At 38.9% G+C, this 23,042-nt stretch overlaps 1 protein-coding gene and 1 non-coding gene across 2 annotated transcripts in view; one reads left to right on the forward strand and one right to left on the reverse strand.

Moving 5' to 3' along the window:
• The window catches only part of ENOPH1 (enolase-phosphatase 1), a 34,201-nt gene extending 18,487 nt beyond the window's left edge, over positions 1 to 15,714 (forward strand). Inside the window, exons 2-6 of the mRNA XM_037529497.2 lie at positions 1,504 to 1,605; positions 3,588 to 3,793; positions 7,202 to 7,334; positions 9,962 to 10,085; positions 14,634 to 15,714. Of these exons, the coding sequence (XP_037385394.1) occupies positions 1,504 to 1,605; positions 3,588 to 3,793; positions 7,202 to 7,334; positions 9,962 to 10,085; positions 14,634 to 14,773 (705 nt within the window). The 3' untranslated portion in view covers positions 14,774 to 15,714. The remainder of the gene's footprint in view (positions 1 to 1,503; positions 1,606 to 3,587; positions 3,794 to 7,201; positions 7,335 to 9,961; positions 10,086 to 14,633) is intronic.
• LOC119230236 (small nucleolar RNA U13) lies at positions 13,261 to 13,362 on the reverse strand. Its single transcript, XR_005121698.1, has one exon. It is a non-coding gene; the product is annotated as a small nucleolar RNA U13 (small nucleolar RNA).
• Positions 15,715 to 23,042: the final 7,328 nt, after the last annotated feature.

Consider the following 23,042-nt stretch of genomic DNA (forward strand, 5'->3'; position numbering starts at 1 on the left):
AAGGCATGCATCAGTTGTTTTCCTCTCTTCCCTGCATTCCACAAAGTTGGGTAGTGAGCTGGTTCTGGTTAGTGCTGCTCTGAAGAGGTGGGTATTCTATTACTGTGCCAGCACATGCTGGTGCCTCATGAATTGGCGTATATTCTTCTTTAGTGAGCTTCCTTTGCAGGGAATAGGATTGCTTATCTTCAGAGCCTTTTGCACACCCTGAGTTGGTATGGAAACATATGAAAACTTCCTCTGTCTCTCAACTCTCATGTTCAATAGATCAGATTCTCTATTTGATAGCCTTTCATGCTTGATGCCATTCTGGGGGAACAGCAGGTTAATCCTATTTACCATTGGTGGTTCTGAGACTTTTTGTTCTTAGACTGTCCTTTCCCCATAATATAGTCATCACTGCTCTGTCATAGACTAGGTACTGATACGTATGTGACTTTATTTCTGGGCTTTCAGTTCTGGTCTGTGTATCTATTTTTGTGTTTATACTGTATTGTTTTTAATTCTGTTGCTTTATAGTGCAATTGGAAATCAGGTAATGTGATACCTGCATTTTCTCCTTTTTTTCTTAGTGGCTTTGACAATTCAAGCCTTATGTGGTTCCATGTACATTTCAATATTTTCTGTACAACCTTGAAAAGTGGTGTTTGTGTTTTGGTGGCGGTTCTTAAACTAATTGAGAATAGGAACTGTGATGTCACTTTTCAGTTCCTTTCTCCATACCCCATTTAGGACTAGCATATCTTGGCATATAGAAGACACTAAAAACATTGTTGAATGTGCCACATTTGATACATATGCTACAGTTTCAAGTAAATATAAATATGTTATAATCTCAAGTAAATGTAAAAATGACCTTGGATGTAAAAATTCCCAAGACATGGACTACTGACAGGTTATTTATTTTTGAATTGCCTTTATACATCAATTTCTTATAGGGTATTCTGTTGGCATTCTGATTGCCAAGAATCATGGTGATCAGTTTGTTTTATTTTAAACATTTGCCACATGTGGGTACTATACTTGCAGCAGATATTTGAGTTATGTATATCTTTCACTTACTGTGAAGTGTACTGGGGACAAAGCTGTAACATATATTCTGCTCCTGCCATCAAGGAGGGCAGATTTTTTAGGTAAAGCATTGAATAGTAAATTCACTCTTTGTGTTTATATAATCTTAAATATAAGACTATAAACCCAATTCTGCCATTGTGGTCCAAAAGTAGACATAAGTGAGTGTGGCTGTGTTTCAACAAAATTTTATTTACAAATGTGGGAAGTAGACCAGATCTAAATCATTATAAATTGACTAGTGAACTAGTTAATTTATTTCTTGCTTGGTCTTTGTCTCACTTACTTGTCCCAAGCAACAGTTTTCATATTTTCAAAGGAACTTTTAGTGGCTTATTTGCTCAAATTAGCTAAGGTGAGATTGTTGAAGAACCTGATCTCATGCAAATAACTCAAGCTAATGCTTACATTTTCTTTTACTCTTTTACCCAGGACATTTTATTTCCTTACATCAAAGAAAATGTTAAGGAGTATCTGCAGACACATTGGGAAGAAGAGGAGTGCCAGCAGGATGTCAATCTTTTGAGGAAACAGGTTGGGCATTTCTATTTCATTGCTTCCACATTCCCTAGTGTCTTAGAATTGAGGATGCCTGAAATCTTAGAATAAATTCTGAACATATTGTAAAACAAGTGCTCTGGAAGTTGCCATGACTTGCCTGCTTAGGAATTCACAGCCTGTAATTAAACAGACAGATTGGGGCAGTTTATTATTGCTAGAATTGCCTCCTTTTGGAGCTGTTTCAGCTGCTTAGAGATGTCATATATTTATAAAACTAAATCCTTTCTGGGCGGAATGTAAAAGGTTCTGTACTGTATCATCACATTTTTCATTAATGTCTCCAGTGATACCACCTTATCAACTCTACTACCTGGCATGAGGCCCTGCTGACCCTCCCAACATGCTCCTGGGCCTTCATGCCCACTCTTCCTCCTTCCAGCCCTTACCCAGCTCACATGGTTGGCCTTCCTACCCACCTTAGTCTCAGGTGCTCTGTGCCTCTGTTCTCTCCTGGTTTTCAGTCTATTTCCTCCTTCCACAATGTGTGCTACAGAACTCTTGTTCTGTTGTTTTTCTTATTTTAATTGCTTCAGTGGCAAAGATCTTGCATGCTGTGCGGAGCTAGTTTTCACATTTATTTCTGGTAGTACTTTCTACTTAGTTTATTTCATTGGATTTTGTGGAATGCTCTACGAATTTAATGTTAGAAGTTAGATTTAGAAATATAGTCAGACTCTTTGGGGCATGGAGTATTTATATTTGCAGAATTTTCTAGATAACTCAGGATTAGTCTGAGTTATCCCTTACGTTACTTATTCCCTCACTTTAGTATATATAAATCACTAAGTCTTTGGTTATTAGATATATGCATTGTCACAGAATTCTTGTTCTAAATAGCTATTAAGATTTTGCAAAATGTGAGAGATTATAGAGGACTGAATGTGAACCAGTCATAGATATTACTAGCTTCATTTCTTTGAATCCCAGGCATAAAAAATTTAATTTTATTGAGGTTTTCTTTGTTTCTTTCCTTAGTTATAGCGTAGAGAAGATGATCAGATTTAACTGTACTCCTGGTTTGTTGGTCCTAGTAAGTGAATCAACAAACCAGAGTCTTATTTTATCATTATATCACGTCTGCTCTCCTCATATACAACATGCCTTTTTGTTTAAATTTCAGCTTTGGCAACATTGGGAAAGTAATGTAAATTTATTAATTATAATCTACAATTGACCCTTTTATAACACAGGTTGAACTGTGTGCGTCCACTTCTAGGCAGATTTTCTTATAAACTGACTAGATAAACTTATGGCATCTATAGTTATTGATAGTACATGATAGTACAGTATTTGAGCTCCTTATGATTTTCTTAACATTTTTCTATAACTTTTAATTGTAATAATTCAGTATATAATACATATACAAAATATGTGTTAATTGTCTATGTCAGGCTTGTCATCAGCAGCAGACTATTATTAAGTTTTGGGAGAGTCAAACTTATATGTGGATCAGGGGTCAGCACTCTAACCCATCCCTTGAAGTTGTTCATTTGTAGTTTCTTTTAGGAATCTTTTGTATCATTCCAAGTGTAGAATACTTTATTTTTTCTTTAAAGATTTATTTATTTATGCATACATAAATAGGGGTGTAGGCCAGAGGTGTCAGGGGGTAAGAAGAATCACCAGAGACAGAGTGGGGAACAGAACAGACAGAGCTAATGAAATACACTGCTGAGGGGACCAGCGGGTAAGACAGGGAGGTCTGCTGTGCCAAGTGGGTTAGCTCCCTGGCCAGGGATTGAACTCGTGCTACAGTGGCTGCCGCTAGCTGCATCATGCTGAGACTTAACCACTTGTACCACCAGGGAAGGCCCCCAACTGTAGAATTTAATTTGAATTCTTTTGGGTGTTAATGGTAGTTGGAGAATGTTGGTCTACTTAATTTCCCAGTCCTATTTGAAGTGATCTTTTAAAAGTAAGTTGGACACAAACTTGATGTTATTTATAACTTGAAGGCTGAAGAGGACTCCCACCTGGATGGGGCTGTTCCGATCCCAGCAGGGTATGGGAATGGAGCGGATGGTGACTTGCATCAGATGATCCAGGCCGTGGTGGATAATGTTTGCTGGCAGATGTCTCTGGACCGAAAGACCACAGCACTGAAACAGCTGCAGGGCCACATGTGGAGGGCGGCCTTTGCAGCTGGGCGAATGAAAGCAGAGTATGTAACTACTCAAATGATTGCTTCACAATTTTAAAATGAATGTGTTTTTCATTAGTCTTCTCTCTCCAGTATTAGTTGCATGATTAGTGAGATAGAGAAAATCGACATTCTTTTCACTTTAACAAGTTTTTGTTACATTTTGTTTTGTTTTTTCCAAACATTTCTCCCAGTAAATTCCCCAGACCTGCAAGCTTGGCTTTGTGGAGTGGTGAAAGACTTGATCCTACTTTATTTTTTATTTATTTTTAAATTTATATATATTTTACATAATTTTTCCTTTTTGTACAATATATACTTTCTGCTCTCAGGTGTAGTCTCTGTAGAGTTCCCACCACCAGTTTACCTGTGTATCATTACCATAGTCCCTTGTGCTATTCCCTCCCCCGTTTTCAATCCCTCTCCCTCCCCTGCAGAATGGCTCTGATTTATAGTTGCCTGTTAATTTACTGTAATTATTTTTTTTTCCTGATCCCTTGTTTCCCCTACATTCCTCCTAACTCCTATAAGTGAAATCATCCAAGATTTTTCTTTTGCTTTCTGGCTTGTTTCACTGAGCATAATCTCTTCCAGAGTCACCTATATTGCTGCGAATTGCATGAGTTTATCTTTTTTTTTTTTTTTTTGATTGCTGAGTAATATTCCATTGTGTATATGTACCACATCTTGTTGATCCAATCATTCATTTTTGGGCATTTGGTTTGTTTTCATATCTTACCTATTATAAAGAGTGCTGCAGTAAACACAGGGGTGCAGGTATTCTTTGGAATAAATGTTTTTGTGTCCTTTGGGTAGATTCCTAGGAATGGAATTGCTGGGTCCTATGGAAGCTCCATTTTTACTAGTTTGAGGGACCTCCAGACAGCTTTCCATAGTGAATGGACCAGTTTGCATCCCACCAGCTGTGTAGGAGGGTTCCATTTTCTCCACATCCTCGCCAACACTTGCTGTTTTCCTGTTTTTTAGTATTTGCCATTCTCACTGGTGTAAGGTGGTATCTCATTGCAGTCTTGATTTGCATTTCCCTGATTACTAGTGATGTTGAACATCTTTTCATGTGCCTGTTGGCCATTTGCATTTCCTCTTTGGAGAAGTGTCTTTTTAGCTCTTCCACACATTTTTTGACAGCATTGTTTACTTTGTCTTTGTTGAATTGCATCAGCTCTTTGTAGATCTTTGTGATTAGTCCCTTATCGGTAATTTTGCGTGCAAATTTTTTCTCCTAATCAGTAGGGTGTCTCTTTGTTTTGGTTAATGTCTCTTTTGCTCTATAGAAGCTTTTTAGTTTCCTGTAGTTGCAGCTGTTTATCTTTTCCTTACTTTCTTTACTTTGGGGAATGTGTTTTTAGTGATGTTACTGAGTTGTATATCATTTAAAGATTTATTTATTAGTGCCTACAAGAACTGGGGTACAGGTCAGTGGTGTGGGGGGAGTGAGAGGATTCACTAGAGACAGAGTGGGGAACAGACAGGCAGATTGAAATACACTGCTGAGGGGAGCAGAGGGCGAGTCAGGAGAGGCATGCTGTGCCAGGTGGGTCACCTCCCTGGCTGGGGATTGAACTTGTGTTGTAGTGGCTGCAGATAGCTTCATAGTACTGCATCTTAACCCCTTGTGCCACCAGGGAGGCCCCATCGTGTAGTGTTTTGCCTATATTTTCTTCTATTCATTTTATGGTTTCATGTCTTATGTCCAATTCTTTTATCCATGGTGTGGTTTTTGTGCATGGTGTGAAGTAGTAGTCTAGCTTCATTCTTTTGCATATAGCAGTCCAGTTTCCCCAGTACCATTTATTGAACAGATGATCTTTGTTCCATTGCATATTCTTTGCTCCTTTGTCAAAGAGTAGTTGTCCATAAATATGTGGGTTTATTTCTGGGTTTTCTATTCGATTCAGTTGGACTGTGTGTCTGTTTTTTTTGTTCCCCATACAGTTTTAATTATTATGGCTTTGTAGTATCGTTTGAATTCTGGGAGTGTGATACCTCTGTTCTCCTCCTTTTTAGTCAGGAGAGTTTTGGCTATTTGAGGTTTTTTGTGGTTCCATATGAATTTCATCAATATTTGTTCTAGTTCTTTGAGGAATGTCATTGAAATTTTTATTGGAATAGTGTTGAATCTGTAAATTGCTTCTGGTAGGATGGCCATTTTGATAATGTTAATTCTTCCAATCCATGAGCAGGGGATGTCTTTCTATTTCTTTGTGCCTTCTATTTCTTTTAACAAAGTTTGTAATTTTCTTTATATAGGTCCTTCATCTCTTTTGTTAGGTTTATTCCTAAGTATTTGATTTTTTTGTTTCAATTATAAAAAGGATGGTTTTCTTGATTTCTTCTCCAGATTGATTGTATCTAGGAAAGCTACTGATTTTTGTGTGTTGATTTTGTAGCCTGCTACTTTATTAAACTGGTTGATCATTTTGATTGATTTTTCTGTGGGACTTTTACGGTTATCTATGTGTATTATCATATTGTCTGCAAATACTTTTACTTCTTTCTCTATTTGGATTCCTTATATATCTTTCTGTTGTCTTACTGCTCTGGCTAGGACTTCCAGTATTATATTGATAAGCAGTGGTGAGAGTGGACATCCTTGTCTTGTTCCAAATCTTAAAGGAAAGGCTTTTAGCTTTTCACCATTGAAAACGATATTGGCTATGGGTTTGTCATATATGGCCTTTATTATGTTCAAGTATGTTTCTTTTATCCCAAGAATTTTGAAGGCCTTCATTATAAACAGATGTTGAACTTTGTTGAATGCTTTCTTAGCATCTATTGATATGATCATATGGTTTTTATTTTTCTTTTTGTTGATGTGTTGGAGTACATTAATTGATTTTCTGATGTTGAACCATCCTTGTGCCCCTGGAATAAATCCTACTTGGTCATGGTGAAGTATCTCTTTGATGCATTGTTGGATTTTGTTGGCTAGGATTTTATTGAGGGTTTTTGCATCGAAGTTCATTAGAGATATTGGCCTGTAGTTTTCTCTTTTTAATTAGGTACAGTGTTTCTGAAAGCATTTCCTTGCTTTCTGAAAGCTCATTGGATATACTTATGTCAAAGATTACACAATAATACAGTTTTATTGTTTGCCTTTATGAATTCCTTGGGAATTAACAAAATCACTTTCTTATTTTATTCCTTTACTGTATGGTAATACTGTGCTATAGTAAAGGAATTGTCATTAATATAGCTCTCTGTCAGAAACTTCGTTTACATCTGAATTGTTGATTGTAATCTTCTGTGATCTCAAAACTCTGTTAGAGCTATAAGAGTTGACAGTCTTATGGCCTTGCTTTTCATGGTAAACATTTATGTACAAATAAACTTGTTGCCACTATTTGACTATATTTTATCTGACTAGATAAACGTTCTTGTATTTTAACTTGGTGGTCTTCTTTCTAGGTTCTTTGAAGATGTAGTTCCAGCAGTCAGGAAATGGAGAGAGGCTGGAATGAAAGTGTATATCTATTCCTCAGGGAGTGTAGAGGCACAGAAACTGTTATTTGGGCATTCTACAGAGGGAGATATTCTTGAGGTATGTTACCTGGTTACTTTGTTTTCTGATGCTATCAAAGCATGAAATAATGAATGTGAAAGGAATATGCTACAGGTGTAAGCTAAGTTAGCATTCAGATTATTGCTTTTATGTATGCAAAGCAGGTTGTAAAGAGAAGTGGGAAAATGAGAATCCATTATTGGGAAGGGTGATGTTTCTGTGGTATTCATCTTTGTATCAGAGGTTCTTAAATTTTTAATTTTTTTAAAAGATTTATTTATTTATGCATACAAGAAGTGGGATGTAGGTCAGAGGTACAGGGGGTGAGAGGATTCACCAGAGACAGAGCAAAACAGGCACATCTACTGAAATATACAGCTGAGGAGGGCATCAGGTGAGGCAGGAGAGGTCTGCTGCACCATATGGGTAGCTCCCTGGCCAGGGATCAGACTCTTGCTGCAGTAGCTGACGATAGCTTATAGTGCTGAGACGTAATCCCTTGCGTCACCTGGGAGGCCCCAGAGGTTCTTAAATTTTATTGTATGAAAGGATCACCTGAGGAGTTTGTTAATGCAGACTCCTGGACCCTACTTACTAACAAATCTGAATTGGCAGGTCTGGGGTGGGGGTTAGGAATCCACTTCTTTAAAGATCTAGCCTAAGTGATTCTGATGATGGTCCTATTAGAACCCACCACTTTATGTACATTTAAGCTATTAGCCAGTTATATATCAGCTGTCTTGCCAATATTAGAAATATCATCAATCCAAAGAAAACTAATGGCAGACTTCTTGAATGCAGGAAACTACAAGGTAGATTCATTTGTTTTTGGCACTTTGGAGAAATACAGATTTTATTTTAGCAGAAACATTATTATGTAAAAGAACAGGGCATGTTATTATTGAACATTAGTATAGTTACATTTACATTTCTTATATGCAAAAAGATTCCTCCTCGCTCCTCCATCCTCCCCTCCCTCACCCCCTGGAGGACAGGGTGGTCATTGGATGAAGGGAAAGAATACCTTTAGGACTTTAAAAAGAATGCTGACTGATTGTAGGCTGACTGTGGCAATATACAATAGGTCACTCAGCTGTTTTTTAAAAGAAGTATTTATTGAATCTCTGTTATGTGCAGAGAACACATTGGCTTTGGAGATTCTCATTTTCATCTTAGTTCTAATTCAAATATTAAGTCTGATTATTGGTAACCATTCTCCAAATACAGATGTAAACTTCTTTCAGTGTGGAACAGACAATAGGATGGCAATAGACAGGATAAGATAATTACTTACTCATTTTCTACAATAAAAACTTGATTCTCCAGCATAAAGTAAGGCAGACTGGAGGGAAAAAGAAAATCCATAAAGCCAATATTCTTTTTTTTTTTTTTGGTGGGACCCTCGCCGGCGGCCGGGGAACAAACCGGTGCTACAGAGGCTGCAGGCAGCCTCGCAGCCCAGCGCTCAACCGCTGCGCCACCAGGGGAGGCCCATAAAACCAATATTCTTAAAAGTTAAAAAAAAAAAAAAAAATTGTTTTTAGTTTGTGAAAAGTTCTAAAAACATTCAAAATAACATATTATAGGGGCCTCCCTGATGGCAAAAGGGGTTAAGCATAGTACTAAGAAGTAGTCCGCAGCCTCTGCAGCAGGAGTTTGATCCCTGGCTGGCCAGGGAGCAAACCACATGGCACAGCAGACCTCTCCTGACTCACCTGCTGCTCCCCTCAGCAGTGTATTTCACTCAATCTGCCTGTTCTGTTCCCCACTTTGTCTCTGGTGAATCCTCTTATCCCCTGCACCTCTGGCCTATACTCCAGCTCTTGTATGCGTAAATAAGTAAATCTTTTTTTAAAAAACATAATAACTGATCCTAGTAGTGAACTTATTTTAATTACTATGGGTTAAATTAGCAAGTTATGCGTTTGACCTCAGTTATTCCTAAGATGGCAAGGATATTACTAGTTCTTGGGTAGAATTTCTAAATATTTTAATTAGAAAATGAAAGTTTCTAGAAAGTAAATTAATAGCTTATTAACAAGGCAGGTTGGAAAAATCTATTTATTCTGGCATCAAAGGCTAGTGTTCAAAACCCTTCATCAGGAGTGAAGCCCAGTCCAATAAGTAGTTTGAGTGCAAATAATGTTTTTTAAGGATATAGGGCAAGCATATCTTATAAAATTATAGGTATACCCAGGAAAAAGAATAACTATAAGAAAAAATAAAAATCAACAAGCAACTATAAACCAGAGACACACTATGGTGGGCGGGGGGAGAGGAGGGATTGGGTACAAAATAAGGGGGGTGCAATTGTATAGGGAATATAAAAAAACAATCTTAAAGAAATAAAAGGAGAAGCAGGCAAAAAAAAAATTATAGGTATAAAATTAATGCTAATGAAAACAAACCAAACAGGTTATAAAATGATCTTAGATCATTGCACTGGTATTTTTCTTCTTCCAAACGTTTGTTAAAAAATTTTTCTTCACCTTTTGTTACCTCCTTAAAGTTCTCTGTTAAGTAGATTTTTAGTAAATATTTATTGAATGGGTGAACTCACCTGATTGCCGTGTATTTCAGAGATAAAGAGATTAGGAACAAATGTTCCTAATTGCCAGGCTGGACAAATATATCTCTAGTCAGTCAGTTCTCTTTTCTTTGTCCAGCTTGTTGACGGTCACTTTGACACCAAAATCGGACATAAAGTGGAGAGTGACAGTTATCGAAAGATTGCACACAGCATTGGATGCTCAACCAACAATATCTTATTTTTGACAGACGTTACTCTTGGTGAGTAATCTGACCTCTATATTGTGTGTTCCAGGATGGGAGCTGAGCCTGACACTACAAACATGTTGCCTGTCTAAACACAGTTTAGGTGGGAACTCTTGAAATGTTTACCAGTTGACCCACCTCCCTCTCCATTTACCCATCCTTCAGGGTTGTGTGTGGGGAAATAACATTAGAAAGATTCTTCTCATTTTAACTCTATCCATGGTTTCAAACCCATTCATCTGCACACTCTTGTGTGTGCATACACACATACGCACACTAATGTAATGGTAAAATAACAAAAGAAAACTTAAAGGTGGGAAGGAGCGTACAAATAAGAGTATGAGGATAGGTGCATGGCTAGTTAAGAACAATAAAGTCATATTGAACCTGCATCAAAATAACAGCACTGAGATCAGCTCTCCACAGTAGGGAAAAAAACAGAGAACATTCTGTAAAGAGTGTGACTGATTTTGCTTCATTATCATTTCAGTTCACAAGCACTGCTCCAGGGTGAGTAGGAAGCTTATCTCCACCTCTCTCAGATGGTCTCAGTCCCCCATGTACCCTGTGCGATGAACACATTATTCACTTGTTAAAAGATAGACATCCTTTACCCAACATGGCTTTCTTTATTAGATGTGGCAATTTAACATATAAGCTATTACTCTAAGAATTAAATGCAAAAAAAAATTAAAATGCACAAAACAGCTGTGCTTGAATGTCAATCAAAGTGATTTCAGGAGTAGTTTTGACTAAATGTAAAATATACATTCCAGCATCTGTGTAAGAATATGAGTTGTGTTATGAATTATAGAACAAATGGCAGTGAATGAGGAAACATGGCAGCAAGTGGAGAACAGAGGGTGCCTGGGAGAAGGTAGTGTCTGCAGTTCTTTCCTGGAAGCTCCTGCTTAATGAGACCATTCCAAATTCCCCCACCTGGCCTCCAGCTCATGATTGTGTGGTCATTTTCCTTAGAGTTTGTGCATCTCCCAAAGGACCAGCTTTCGGTGTGTTTATAATTGCACTTGCATTTGATGGTAGTTTGACATATTTGTGTTTCTTCCACTCACCTAGGAATGTACATTTCTCTGGGGCTGAGATCACACCTTCCATTTACCCACAGAATAGGACTTTTGTACTGTGCAGCTGCCCTTACCACTCTGTCTCTGTGCCAGCAACCTTGGAAGGGCTTTAAGGAAGAGGGGAGGCAGGGGTGCTCTTCTGCTGTTTGGTTCCACATGATGCCAGGCCCCTTGGAGGCAGCTTCAGCGGTCTGTTGATATTCCTCTCTTGCCATTCTGTCTGTTGTCACAGGACTAGAGTAATCCCCCCACACCCCGTCACTAGGGCTTTCCAAGATGGGGCCCAAAGGCAAATCTGGGCTGCTGGCAAATGTATCTTATCTGTGGTGGTGTGTATGCGCTTTATTCTTTCTCTGCCGCCGACCCTTGAGGTGTTGGTCTATTGTGTTAGGCAAGAGTTATAGGTATATAAGCTAATATAATAGCTTTCATTTGCTGAGTGGCTTAAAAAAATCTTAACCATCAAAGATAATCTGATGCTGTCAAGAAGGTATGTTTTCTAGAAAAAGAGGTAGAATAGGCTTCATACAGACTAGACCCTTCAATAATTGTTAATATCTTAGTTAGAAATCTGAGTCCTTGGTAAATCTAGACTGTATTTTTTAATCTCAGTAGATGGCACCAAATCACAGCCTTTGTTATCTTAGTTTTGAAAGCTCAGCAGGTTTGGTGGCAATCAGTTCCTGTCCTGTGGGCTTGGCTCATTTTCAAAGTGCAAGGGCTTCTACAAATTTGATATTCCAAATTGTTGTGTTTTGTTTTTTTTAAATCATTCACATCAAAGGGTGACTGGAAATGAATCCCATGGTTTGCCTCTAATTTCCCTAGCACTCTGATGGTGAATTTCTGCAGGCTGAGAATTGAGACCTGATCTGTAGTTGAAGCTCCTCACAAATTCAGCCTGTCCTAAGCATTCTGGGGTTTAATGTATGTTCTAACTTGGGATTCCCAGACCCTTGTTCTGTCTTCTGCTTTTAATTCTCTGTTAATAATTATAACCCTTGCCCTAAGACCACTTATAGTTTCTTCATACTCTTTAGTCACATTTTTAGCCACACCTTTTTTCTAGTTCTCATTATAGTATACCTGTATTTCAGATATTTTGCTTTTCACTTAAACCACTTCCTTACGTTGCAATCCCTAGAGAAATTATTCCTAAATTTAGAGATAACCCCCAGATTGACCTCAAGATGAAATTGGCTCATTCCACGTCTTCCACAAGGGGGTTTTGGTCCTGTCTTTTGTCTTTTGCCAACCCCATGCCCACTTAGGCAGCAGGACTGTAGCTGGGGTGGATCCAGACAACTGGCTGCCTGCCTTGCTCTTTTCTGTTCTCTCTGAAACTGTGTTTTGGTACCCCTTGCCCAGACTGCCATCTAAGGCAGAGTGGAGGACTAAGTTGATAACCCAAATAATAACTAGGTATGAAAGAGAGACCTAAAAGACTTTTGCTAGTAGACTAAATCTATGCCAACAGAGCAAGTTGATGATTCGGGACAAAACTTGCCCCAGGAGGCTGAATGTGGAATAGCCACTTGCTAGTGTCCAGTCTCAAGTGGGTGTGATGGCTCAACTTGGTCAAGAGTGTTGGGTTCCTAATCAGGAGGAAAGCTTCGCTTGAGGAGTCAGACTGGGAACTAGGAGTGAGTTCAAGATAGTTTGCCTCTTCTGCTGCAGTGAGGGCCAATAGCAGAATACCTGAGGGGATCCCTTAGTACTTTACTCTGAGAAGGCAACAGCCCTTCACAGGACAGCAGAAGACAGACACTTGAGGTAGGTAGGTGAAAAGATATCTCCGTTGCTTTTATTCTCTCTGGGAGCTTCTTATGTCTCTCAGTACCACTGTCCTGTAATTAATCCATTCAGATACTGCAACTGTTTTCCAAAGGCTGATAAACTACTGAGGTTTCTTATTACACTAAATCTAAATTCCATAGCATTTACTTCAAATTCTTCCTGTTCTGTCTGTCCAAGCATAAACCATCTCTCTGACTACGGACCTGTGTCAAGTCTCCTACAAAGACTTCCTACATTCTTCCAGTATATACATACTTATTATCTCTTGCCAGTTTTCTGGCAAGAAGTTTCTTTTTTTTTCCTTTTCATGTCAAAAGGGTAATGTGCTGGCATCGTAACAAGGTATGAGGGAGGCATATCTTACAACGGCATGAACACCCAGTCATCATGCTTACGAACCAGAAAAGGAAATGGCCAGAAGTTGAAACTTCTGATCACCCTTTGTGCAGAAGAATCATTTGTTTAATTGTGGATAATAATTTAGTAGTTCCACATCAGGGACCTGAGATTTCTGCATTTTTAGCATGTTTCCAGGTGATCCCCACAGTACTGGTCCATGGTCCAATAGTAATGTCTTAGAGCATGAGTTGGCAAACGTGTTCTGAAACGGGCCAGATAGTAAATATTTTAGACTTTGCATACCCTATAGTCTGTCACAACTATTCAACTCTGTCCTTATAGTGGGAGAGCAGCCACGGAAAGTACACAAATGAATGGGCATGGCTGGGTTCAGTTAAAACGTTAGTTTGAAGAAGCAGTGGGTTGTAGTTTGCTGACCTTTTTTCTTGAGCACAGACCATAAAGTCAGACTGACACTTCAAATTTTAGCTCTACCACTTGCTAGATCTCAGTTTCCACACCTTTAGAATGGGAATAGAAACACTGTCTCAGAGTTATTGTGAATATTTAAGTGAGAATCACAGCTCCATGAAAGCAGGAGCTTGGTTTCGTTTACCTATCTGTGGTCTTAGAGTAGCATCTAGCACAACATAGTAGGTACTGAAATGAAAGAAATTGGAGAGAGCAGTATAATCTGAGGCATATTGGAGGAGATACCCCTTGTAAAACCTAGCTATGTCGTTTCATCCGATGAGTACTATTTTTATTCTATCCACCACATAGTCACTGATCTTTATGCACTCACAGTCCAAAGAAGAGAGAGGCAACAGGTAATAACATGTCAAATCATATTGTTGTGATAGTCCTAAATATAGAATGTTAAAGGAGGACATGGGATTCTCTGATGCAGATAATTGTGGTTCTAGAAGATAAGCTATTTGAGCTGACAGGCAATAAAGATATGCAGTCTAACCCATATTTATTATATATGGAGTGTGATAAGTTTGGGCTCTGGATGTGAGGAGCAGGTATTTTGGCCTGATTAGATCTTAGGATGCTTTTTGTCCCATAGCTGCTTCATTGAGATTATTATAGACAACCTGCCCTTTGGGAAATAGTTTAGTTCTCTGTAAGATGAAAAGTGTACAAACATGGCTTTGTTCCTGTTAGTAGGGAAGAATTTTTAGATATGAAAAATCAGTACATTTTAGCTTGAACAATTACCAAATCAGAGAGAAAATCTTGTTTCTTACATTCCCATAACACCCCTCCCCCGTGCTTTGCAGTAAATCCTCAGACATCATATTTTGATATTTCTCACAATATATTTTGATGTTCACAGAGGCCAGTGCTGCTGAGGAAGCAGATGTGCATGTAGCTGTGGTGGTGAGACCGGGCAATGCAGGATTAACAGATGATGAGAAGACTTATTACAGCCTCATCACATCCTTCAGTGAACTGTACCTGCCTTCCTCAACCTAGAGGAGGACTTCTGAAGAAGATTGAGTTGTCCTCACAGAGCTGTCCCTCTAGTTTTACTCTAATAGTGAAAGTTACTTACGTAAAAACAGTATATGCACACATATGTATGTGTATGTTCAGATTACCCTTCACAGGCACATAAGGGAAAAAAAAAAATCTCAGTTCAGTAAGGAAGGAGTAAATAAGTGAAGAAACTTACTTAAAGATGCTTTATATGTAGAAGTGTTTGAAATTACAACTCTAATGCTTATTGAAGGCAAAATGTTATTGATAGAAGAAATTACTACACTATAGGTTAAATATGTTTATCAAATAGAAATGTTGGTAAGACATTATTTAGAAGCCGTATTATTTTAAAAACTGGAAGTATTTTAAAGACATTCCTGATAATAATTCATCCCCCTTTTTGTGAGTTAGAAGATTACAGTAGCTGCATTTCAGAACATTAGTTTCTCTGTATACAAAAAACAGAGATACTTGTTTCTGCTCCACAAGAGCAAAATTGGAAAAGGAAACTCATTTAAGTCTTGAGCAATCAAGTATCTATTACTGGAACTTGCTGGTCATTGTGTTACTTTCAGCAAGCAGTTAGTTGCCTTATTAATGAAAAAGGTGCACTGGTGTAACAGCTAAAATAGAAATGTGTTTCTGGTTTAGCAAGAGTCCTAATCCTGCCAGTTGATAGTAGAGATTTTATACTTGCCTTTCTCACCGTTTCTTAGCACAATTTGAGAATATGTTAATCGCTCTTTACTATGGAAAAAGTTTACTGAAATCAGACCTAGAAAAACCCTTATAATATTTTCTGCTGAAATGGATGTGAGAACTGTACATTTTATAATAGCATTATTTATCCAGTTTAATTCCAGTAGGATGTCATGTTAATTTTAAGCTGTGATTAATAAAAACATTTCTTCGCTCAATTTTATGTAGGTCCCTAAATTATGCCACATAATATTATTAGCAAAAGAGAAACTGAAGAGACAGTGAATGAATAAGAATTTATTTTTTGCTTTAGGGGTGTGTGTGTGTGTGTGTGTGTGTGTGTGTGTGTGTGTGTGTGTGTGTGTGTGTTTTAATGCGTGCCAGTGGAAAATCATTGACTGAGTTATATATGGCTAATCACATTGGTAGTTATTTCATTTGGATAGTAAGCATTCAGGGTATTAGTGGGGTTTTTTAGATTCTTGAAATTTATATTTAAGGTACATAAGATAATACTTGAAGGAGGCAATTGTTCTCCTAATTAATCATTCTAATGAATCCTGGAGGAATAAATCTCGGGATGCTTAGAATAAAGGAAGGAAATAACGTTGCAAATATGAGAGAACGGGAAATAAAATATTTTATGTTGATAATTTTTATTTTAGTAACTAATTAAGAAATCTAGGGTCTACAAAATATACCAGAGTCAGAAAAAAAGAAAATGAGTTTTAAATAAGTCTTAGGAATGGGAGTAATTTGTAAATGATTGTAAAGCCACAAATGTTGAACTTCATACAATTTCTGATAAAGCTCATCAGAAGATGGCAGGAAAGATGTCCCTTAATAGTCAAGAAATAGTTGAAAAGAAAGAAATGAGGGCCTCCCCGGTGGCGCAGCGGTTGAGCGCTGGGTTGTGAAGCTGCCCGCGACCTCTGCGGCACCGGTTCGATCCCCGGCTGCTCCCCGGCCACCGGAGGAGGGTCCCACATGGCGCGCAGACCTCTCCTGCCGCCCGCTGCTCCCCTCAGCAGTGTACTTCGGTCCTTCTGCCTGCTCTGCTCCCCACTCTGGCTCTGGTGAATACTCTCACTCTCCCGTGCTTCTGACTGTACCCAGTGCATGTATAAACAAAAAACAAACAAACAAACAAACAAATAAATAAATAAACATGCCTCTATAAAAAAAAAAAAAAAAAAGAAAGAAATGAGAGAAGATTATGCCCGAGGGTCTAGATTAGAAAGGAAATTAAGGAAAAGTAGGGTGCTTAATATGTATCCAGCAGAGAACTGAAGTGGTATTTTAGTTCATTTGACTGCTATGACAAAATACCAGAGACCAGAGCAAATTATGCACAACACAGTTCTATTTCTCACAGTTCTAGATGCAGAGAAATCCAAGACCAAAGTGCTAGCAAATTCATTGTCTGGTGAGTCCTTTCCTCAGAGTCTTTTCACTGTAACCTCAGTTGGCAGAAGGGGTGGAACAGATTTCTTGGCTCTCTGGTAAGGCCTAATCCCATTCATGAGGGATCTGCCAAATGCCCACCTCCAAATACCATGACCTTGGTTAGATTTCAGTGTACATATTTTGAGGGGGACATAAACCTTCAGTCTACAGCAAGAGGCATTTACTGTCCATGATAAAAAGGGTACAAGAAAATCTGGCTTATATTAAATATTTGAGGACAGGATAATAGATTCAAGAATTTAGAGAAAGTTGCAATATTGGATTAGGTTTTCAAAGTGGGGTGTAAAGGGAAGGGATGGAGAAGGTGAGTGGAGTATTTTAGATCCTAAGAAACTAAGAAATTGAGAGATAAAGGAGACTGGGTCATGAGGGGAAAAATTTGCCTAGAAAGGTAGCATGGTAGAATTTCAACCCAGATAAATTTATGGTCCTTAAAGGAAGGAGGGGAAAAAAAAAAAAACAACTTACTTCAGCATCTTGTTTGCAGAAAACACAGTGGACAAAGTTCTCTCAAAGTTGTAGCCTTGTTAGTTGTGTTCTCTCCCACTCGCACGGATTTCCAATCTTGTGTCAACTCACATTGGCTTCTTAGAGTCAAATCCTCAGGCAAAGGGAATTCTCTGGCTTTGTCAGCATTTTTGGAGTGGCTAAACTTCTTGTTTGGCCTTCTGGAAGGCTGAACCTAAGTTGCTAAATCTAACATGTCAAGTTTAGAGTTGCACAGGAAAGGCTGAGAGTCACCGCCTATTGCCAAGACAGGTGTACAGCAGTCAATGTCCAGTAGATGGTGCTGTTTCTCAAGAGACCTTAGCAAGTATGAGGCCACCAGCAAGGTAGATAGAGCTAAGAGGTAACTGGAGTTAAGAGAAAAATGAGATTGGTTCATTCATCTTTAAAAATTAATAGCATGCCATTACAAGAATCAGAGTAGTTTAGAAAAATGAGACTAGTTCTCAATGAAATCCACCCTCTTTACCACCTGTCCCCTAAGTCACATTAAAATCAGTGGTTTTTAGAGAGCCAGGTTTTCAACGCTAGTTTTAAAAAGGACTATTTTTCAAGTACTACTAGAGTACAAAGTTAGCCAGATGGCAAAAGGCTATTTATTACCTTCAAACTAACCTAATATTTAAGAATAAGTTGTGGTTTTTGCTAACACACTGGAATGACTAATAAAAGTAAAATTTACATCCCTTGCAAATTTTAATCCCATTATTCTTTCAAATATTTATCCATCATCTATAATATGCCCTGGATCTGCTGTAAGGGGACAAAGTCCTTGCTCCTATGATACATACTTTGTTGGAGGAGGTGGTCAATAAATAGTGCGCAATGACCAAAAAAATTAGATACCACTAACTGCTATGCAGGACAAAATAGAATAACGTGGCTTTGGAGGAGGTTGGGGGCGGGTTTGTCAAAATGGTAACTAATCTGAATGACTAGATGGAGGGGAGAGCATGCCTTGTGGATGGAACTGTGTAATAAAAATCTAGGCAAAATTTGGTCTATCCCAAGAATTAAGAGAAGGATGCTATTGGAGAAATGGGCAGAGGCGGATTGTTAAGGACTTGGGACCACACTAAAGGGTTTGAGCTGTGTTCCAAGTTTGGTGGGAAGCCACTGGAGAATTTAAACAAGATGACATGATGTGATTTATATTTTTAAGGGATTCTCTTTTGGAAGGAGAATGAATTATGTAGGTAGTCAAGAGTAGATACAGGAAAATCAGAAATACCAGGGTTGAGTGCCAGGTGAAAGTCACTTTAGAGTTTTATTCAGAAAGGATTTAAAGGAGTGAAATGTTTACAAGATCAACGGGGAGAACTGGAGTCATAATAGGGGAATAGCATTGGACTATAGAGTTCAAGGACAGCCCACAGGAGTTGCAATCCAGAGTTCAGGAAACCTGCCACCATTGACACTGCTACTCACACCCACAAGGGCCTAATCCAAGTGTAGCAACTTTGTCCAAGCACTTGCATTCTATTACCTTGTTTACCAACAACAATACAAATAGGAAGATTGCCTTTTATGAATTTTGTGTTAGTGCATTTAATTGGTAGTACTTAGTTCCAATCCATTCCGTATGCATGAGTGTCTTGACATTTTTAGGTTTCTAACTTTTTTCCAATTATCAACTAAAGTGGAGCTTGAGAGAGCCAATCTGTGAGATCTAAGATAGAAGGCAATTGAAGTAATAAGGTAGAGGATGGTGGGGTTTGACTTAGGATGGCAAGGTATCCTAATCCACATTCAGAATATGATTTAGAGGTGACAATGACAGCACTTGCTCCAGATTACGGATTGGAACGGTAACTCCTAGATACTTAGCTTCAGCAATTGGAGAGAGGGTGCCACTGGAAAGAAAACCAGTGCTGCCACTGACATAGCATGTAAAATGTGAAGTGTCAATGCAGGCACCATTTTAGACATGACAAAAAAGCAGCTGGATTTATGCCTAGAGTTCAGGGCTCTGACCTGGCTGGAGATCAGGTTTGGGAGTTCATTGGCATAGAGATGCTATTAATGTCATGGTATGTGATGATGTAAGAAAGGTCTGAATAGAGCCTAAACAGAGCCCTTACACTCCGACATAAGAGATCAAGCAAGGGGATAAGCCAGCAAAAGAGGTGGGAATGGGCATCAAGTAAGGGGAAGCAAGAGAGTGGCATGAGAGATAAATGAACAAGGGATTGGTCAAATCTGGCAACTGCTGATAAAAATCAAGTAAATTCACAATAGCAGTGGCCCTTGGATTGGACAGATGCAGTTTCCATGGAATGGTGATAACAAAAGTAAGATTAAGGTGATATGTAGGGCCTCCCTGGTGGCGTAGTGGTTGAGTGCTGGGTTGAGAAGCTGCCTGCAGCCTCTGCAGCGCCGGGATCTGCGGCGCCAGTTCGATCCCCGGCTGCTCCCCGGCCACCAGAGGAGGGTCCCGCATGGCGTGCAGACCTCTCCTGCCTTCCGCTGCTCCCCTCAGCAGTGTACTTCGGTCCTTCTGCCTGCTCTGCACCCCGCTCTGGCTCTGGTGAATTCTCTCACCCTCCCGTGCTTCTGACTGTACCCAGTGCTTGTATAAATAAATAAATAAATTCTTTAAAAAAAAAAAAAAAAAGAAAAGACTGTCTTCTACTGAATCATTTAAAAAAAAAAAGGTGATATGTAGCTAAGGCTTATCGCTTTGCTGATCCTCTCAAGGAACAAATTTTTGGTTTTATTGATTCAGTTATTTAGCTCCTTTAATCATTTACTTCTTTCTGCTTGCTTTGGGCTTAGTTTGCACTTTGTCTACTTCCTTAAGGTAGAAGGCTAGGTTACGTTAGGTTATTGGTTTGAGTTTTGTTGAATTAAGTCTTTAATGTTCTAATTTTTTGTGAACAGTGCTGTCAATGCATCCCATAGGTTTTGGTGTGTTTTCATATTTATCCATTTCAAGGTACTTTCTAATTGCCCTTCTGATTTCTCCTTTGACCCATTGGTTGTTTAAGACTGTTGTTTAATTTCCACATATTTGTGAAATTTCTAAATTTCCTTCTGTTACTGATTTCTAATTTCATGCTATTGTGCTTGGAGAATATCCTTTTTTATGGTTTTGATCTTTTAAAATTTATCATGACTTGTTTTATGGCCTAACATGGTCTCGCCTGAAGAATGTTCTTCATATACTGGAGAAGAATGAATTCTGCTGCTGTTGGGTGGATTGTCTGTAGGTGTTTGTTAGGTTTAGTTGGTTTGTAGTGTTCTTTGAGCTTTCATTTCCTTCTAATGAGCATCTTTTGTCTCTTGTAACAGTTTTTTTTTTTTTTTTTAAGATTTATTTATGCATACAAGAATTGGGGTTGTAGGCTAAAGGTACGGGGAGTGAGAGGATTCACCAGAGACAGAGTGGGGAGCAGAAAAGGCAGATCTACTGAATTACACTGCTGAGGGGAGCAGCGGGGACAGCGGAGAGGTCAACTGTGCCATGTACAGTTGGTAGCTCCCTGGCTGGGGATCAAACTTGTGCTGCAGTGGCGGCAGATAGCTTCATAGCGCTGTCTTTAACCCCGTGCCACCAGGGAGGCCCTTTAACAGTTTTTTGTCTTGAAGTCTACTTTGCCTGATAGTAGTATAGCCACTTCTCAAGCCTTCTTTTGGTTGCTGTTTATATGGCATATCTTTTCTCATTCTCTTACTTTCAACCATTTTTGTCTTTGAATCTAAAATATGTCTCATCAACATTGTGTAGTAGATTTTGTTTTTACTTTTTTAAAGATTGATTTATTTATGCATACAAGAACTGGGATACAGGCCAGAGGCATGGGGAGTGAGAGGATTCACCAGAGACAGAGTGGGGAACAGAACAGGTGGATTAACTGAAATACACTGCTGAGGGGAGCAGTGGGTGAGTCAGGAGAGGTCTGCTGTACCATGTGGGTAGCTCCCTGGCTGGGGATTGAACTCGTGCTGCAGTGGCTGTGGATAGTTTCATAGGTTGCGTCTTAACCCCTTGTGCCACCAGGGAGGCCCCTGGATTTGTTTTTAAATCCATTCTGCCAGTCTTCCTTTTAATTGAAGAGTTTATTTTTATTATTATTTTTTTAAAGATTTATTTATTCATGCATACAAGAACCGGAGAACAGGCCAGAGGTGCGGGAGGGTGAGAGAATTTACCAGAGACAGAGTGGGGAACAGAACAAGCAGACCCACCAAAACACACTGCTGAGGGGAGCAGCGGGCGAGACAGGAGAGGTCTGCCGCACCATGTGGGAATCTTTCGGGCTGGGATAGAACCTGCGCTGCAGAGGCTGCAGACAGCTTCACTGCGCTGCACTCAATTGCCTGCGCCACCTTAATTGAAGAGTTTAATCCATTATGTTTAATGTAAATACTGATAAGCACTTCTATAATTTTGCTATTGAATACAAACTTGCAATTAGAAAATGAATACCTTCTGGAGATCCATAGTGATTATTGTCAACAATACTGTTACATACATCAAAGTTAATTCTTTATGTCTCATGGTTTTTTGTTGTTCCTCAGTCCTCCGTTATGCTTTCTTGTGTTAGATATTTTCTAGAATACCATTTTAATTCTCTTCCTTCCTTTATTTTTATTTATTTATTTTAAAAAATTTTTTAAAAGATTTTATTTATTTATACAAGAACTGGGGTACAGGTCAGAGGCACGGGAGGGTGAGAGAATTCATCAGAGAGAGACTGGGTTGCAGAATAGGCAGACGGACTGAGGACACTACCGAGGGGAGCAGCGGGCAAGGTCTGCTGCGCCATGTAGGTTTCTCCCTGGCTGGCCGGGAAGCGAACCAGTGCTGCAAAGGCTGTGGGCAGCTCCACAGCATGGCGCTCAACCCACTGTGCCACCAGGGAGGGCCCTCTTGCTTCCTTTACTATACTTGAGTTATTATTTCCTAGTGGTTTCTCATCTTAATTTATACCAATTTAATTCCAGTTAAGATTACCTTAATTTTAAGAGATCACAAAACTTTGCTTCCATATAACTATTCTTTCCTTGCTTATGCTGTTGTCACATTACATCTTTATACATTGTGTGCTGATCAACACAGGTTTATAATTAATGTTTTATATGGTTGCCTTCTAAATCAGATAAGAGGGGAAATAAAGGAATTACAAACAACATACACATTTATACTTTCTTTTAATATTTAGTTATTTGATTCCTAGGACTGCAAATTATGTGAAACTGGGTGGCTTAAAGACACAGAAATTTATCCTCACAATTCTGGGAGCCAAAAGTCAAATCAAGATGTTGGCAGGATTGGTTCCTTCTGGAGACACTGAAGGAGAAGCTGTTCCATGCTTCTGGCATGGCTTCTGGAACCAGCTGACAATCCTTAGCGTCACTTGGTTTGTAGGGGTATTGCTTCAACCTCTATCTCACATGACATTCTCTCCGTGTATTTGTGTCTTCACATAGTTGTCATCTTAAAAGCACATCAGTAGTGTTGGACGAGCAGCTTAACCTACTCCAGCATGACCTCATTTTAACTAATAACATCTGCAATGACTGTTTCCATTTAAGATCACATTCTGACGTATTGGGGATTAAGACTTCAACATATCTTTTTGGATGG

Source organism: Talpa occidentalis, unplaced genomic scaffold (genome assembly GCF_014898055.3).
Source record: "Talpa occidentalis isolate TD23 unplaced genomic scaffold, MPIMG_talOcc4v2.1 talOcc4.6, whole genome shotgun sequence".
Classification (NCBI taxonomy): Eukaryota; Metazoa; Chordata; class Mammalia; order Eulipotyphla; family Talpidae; genus Talpa; species Talpa occidentalis.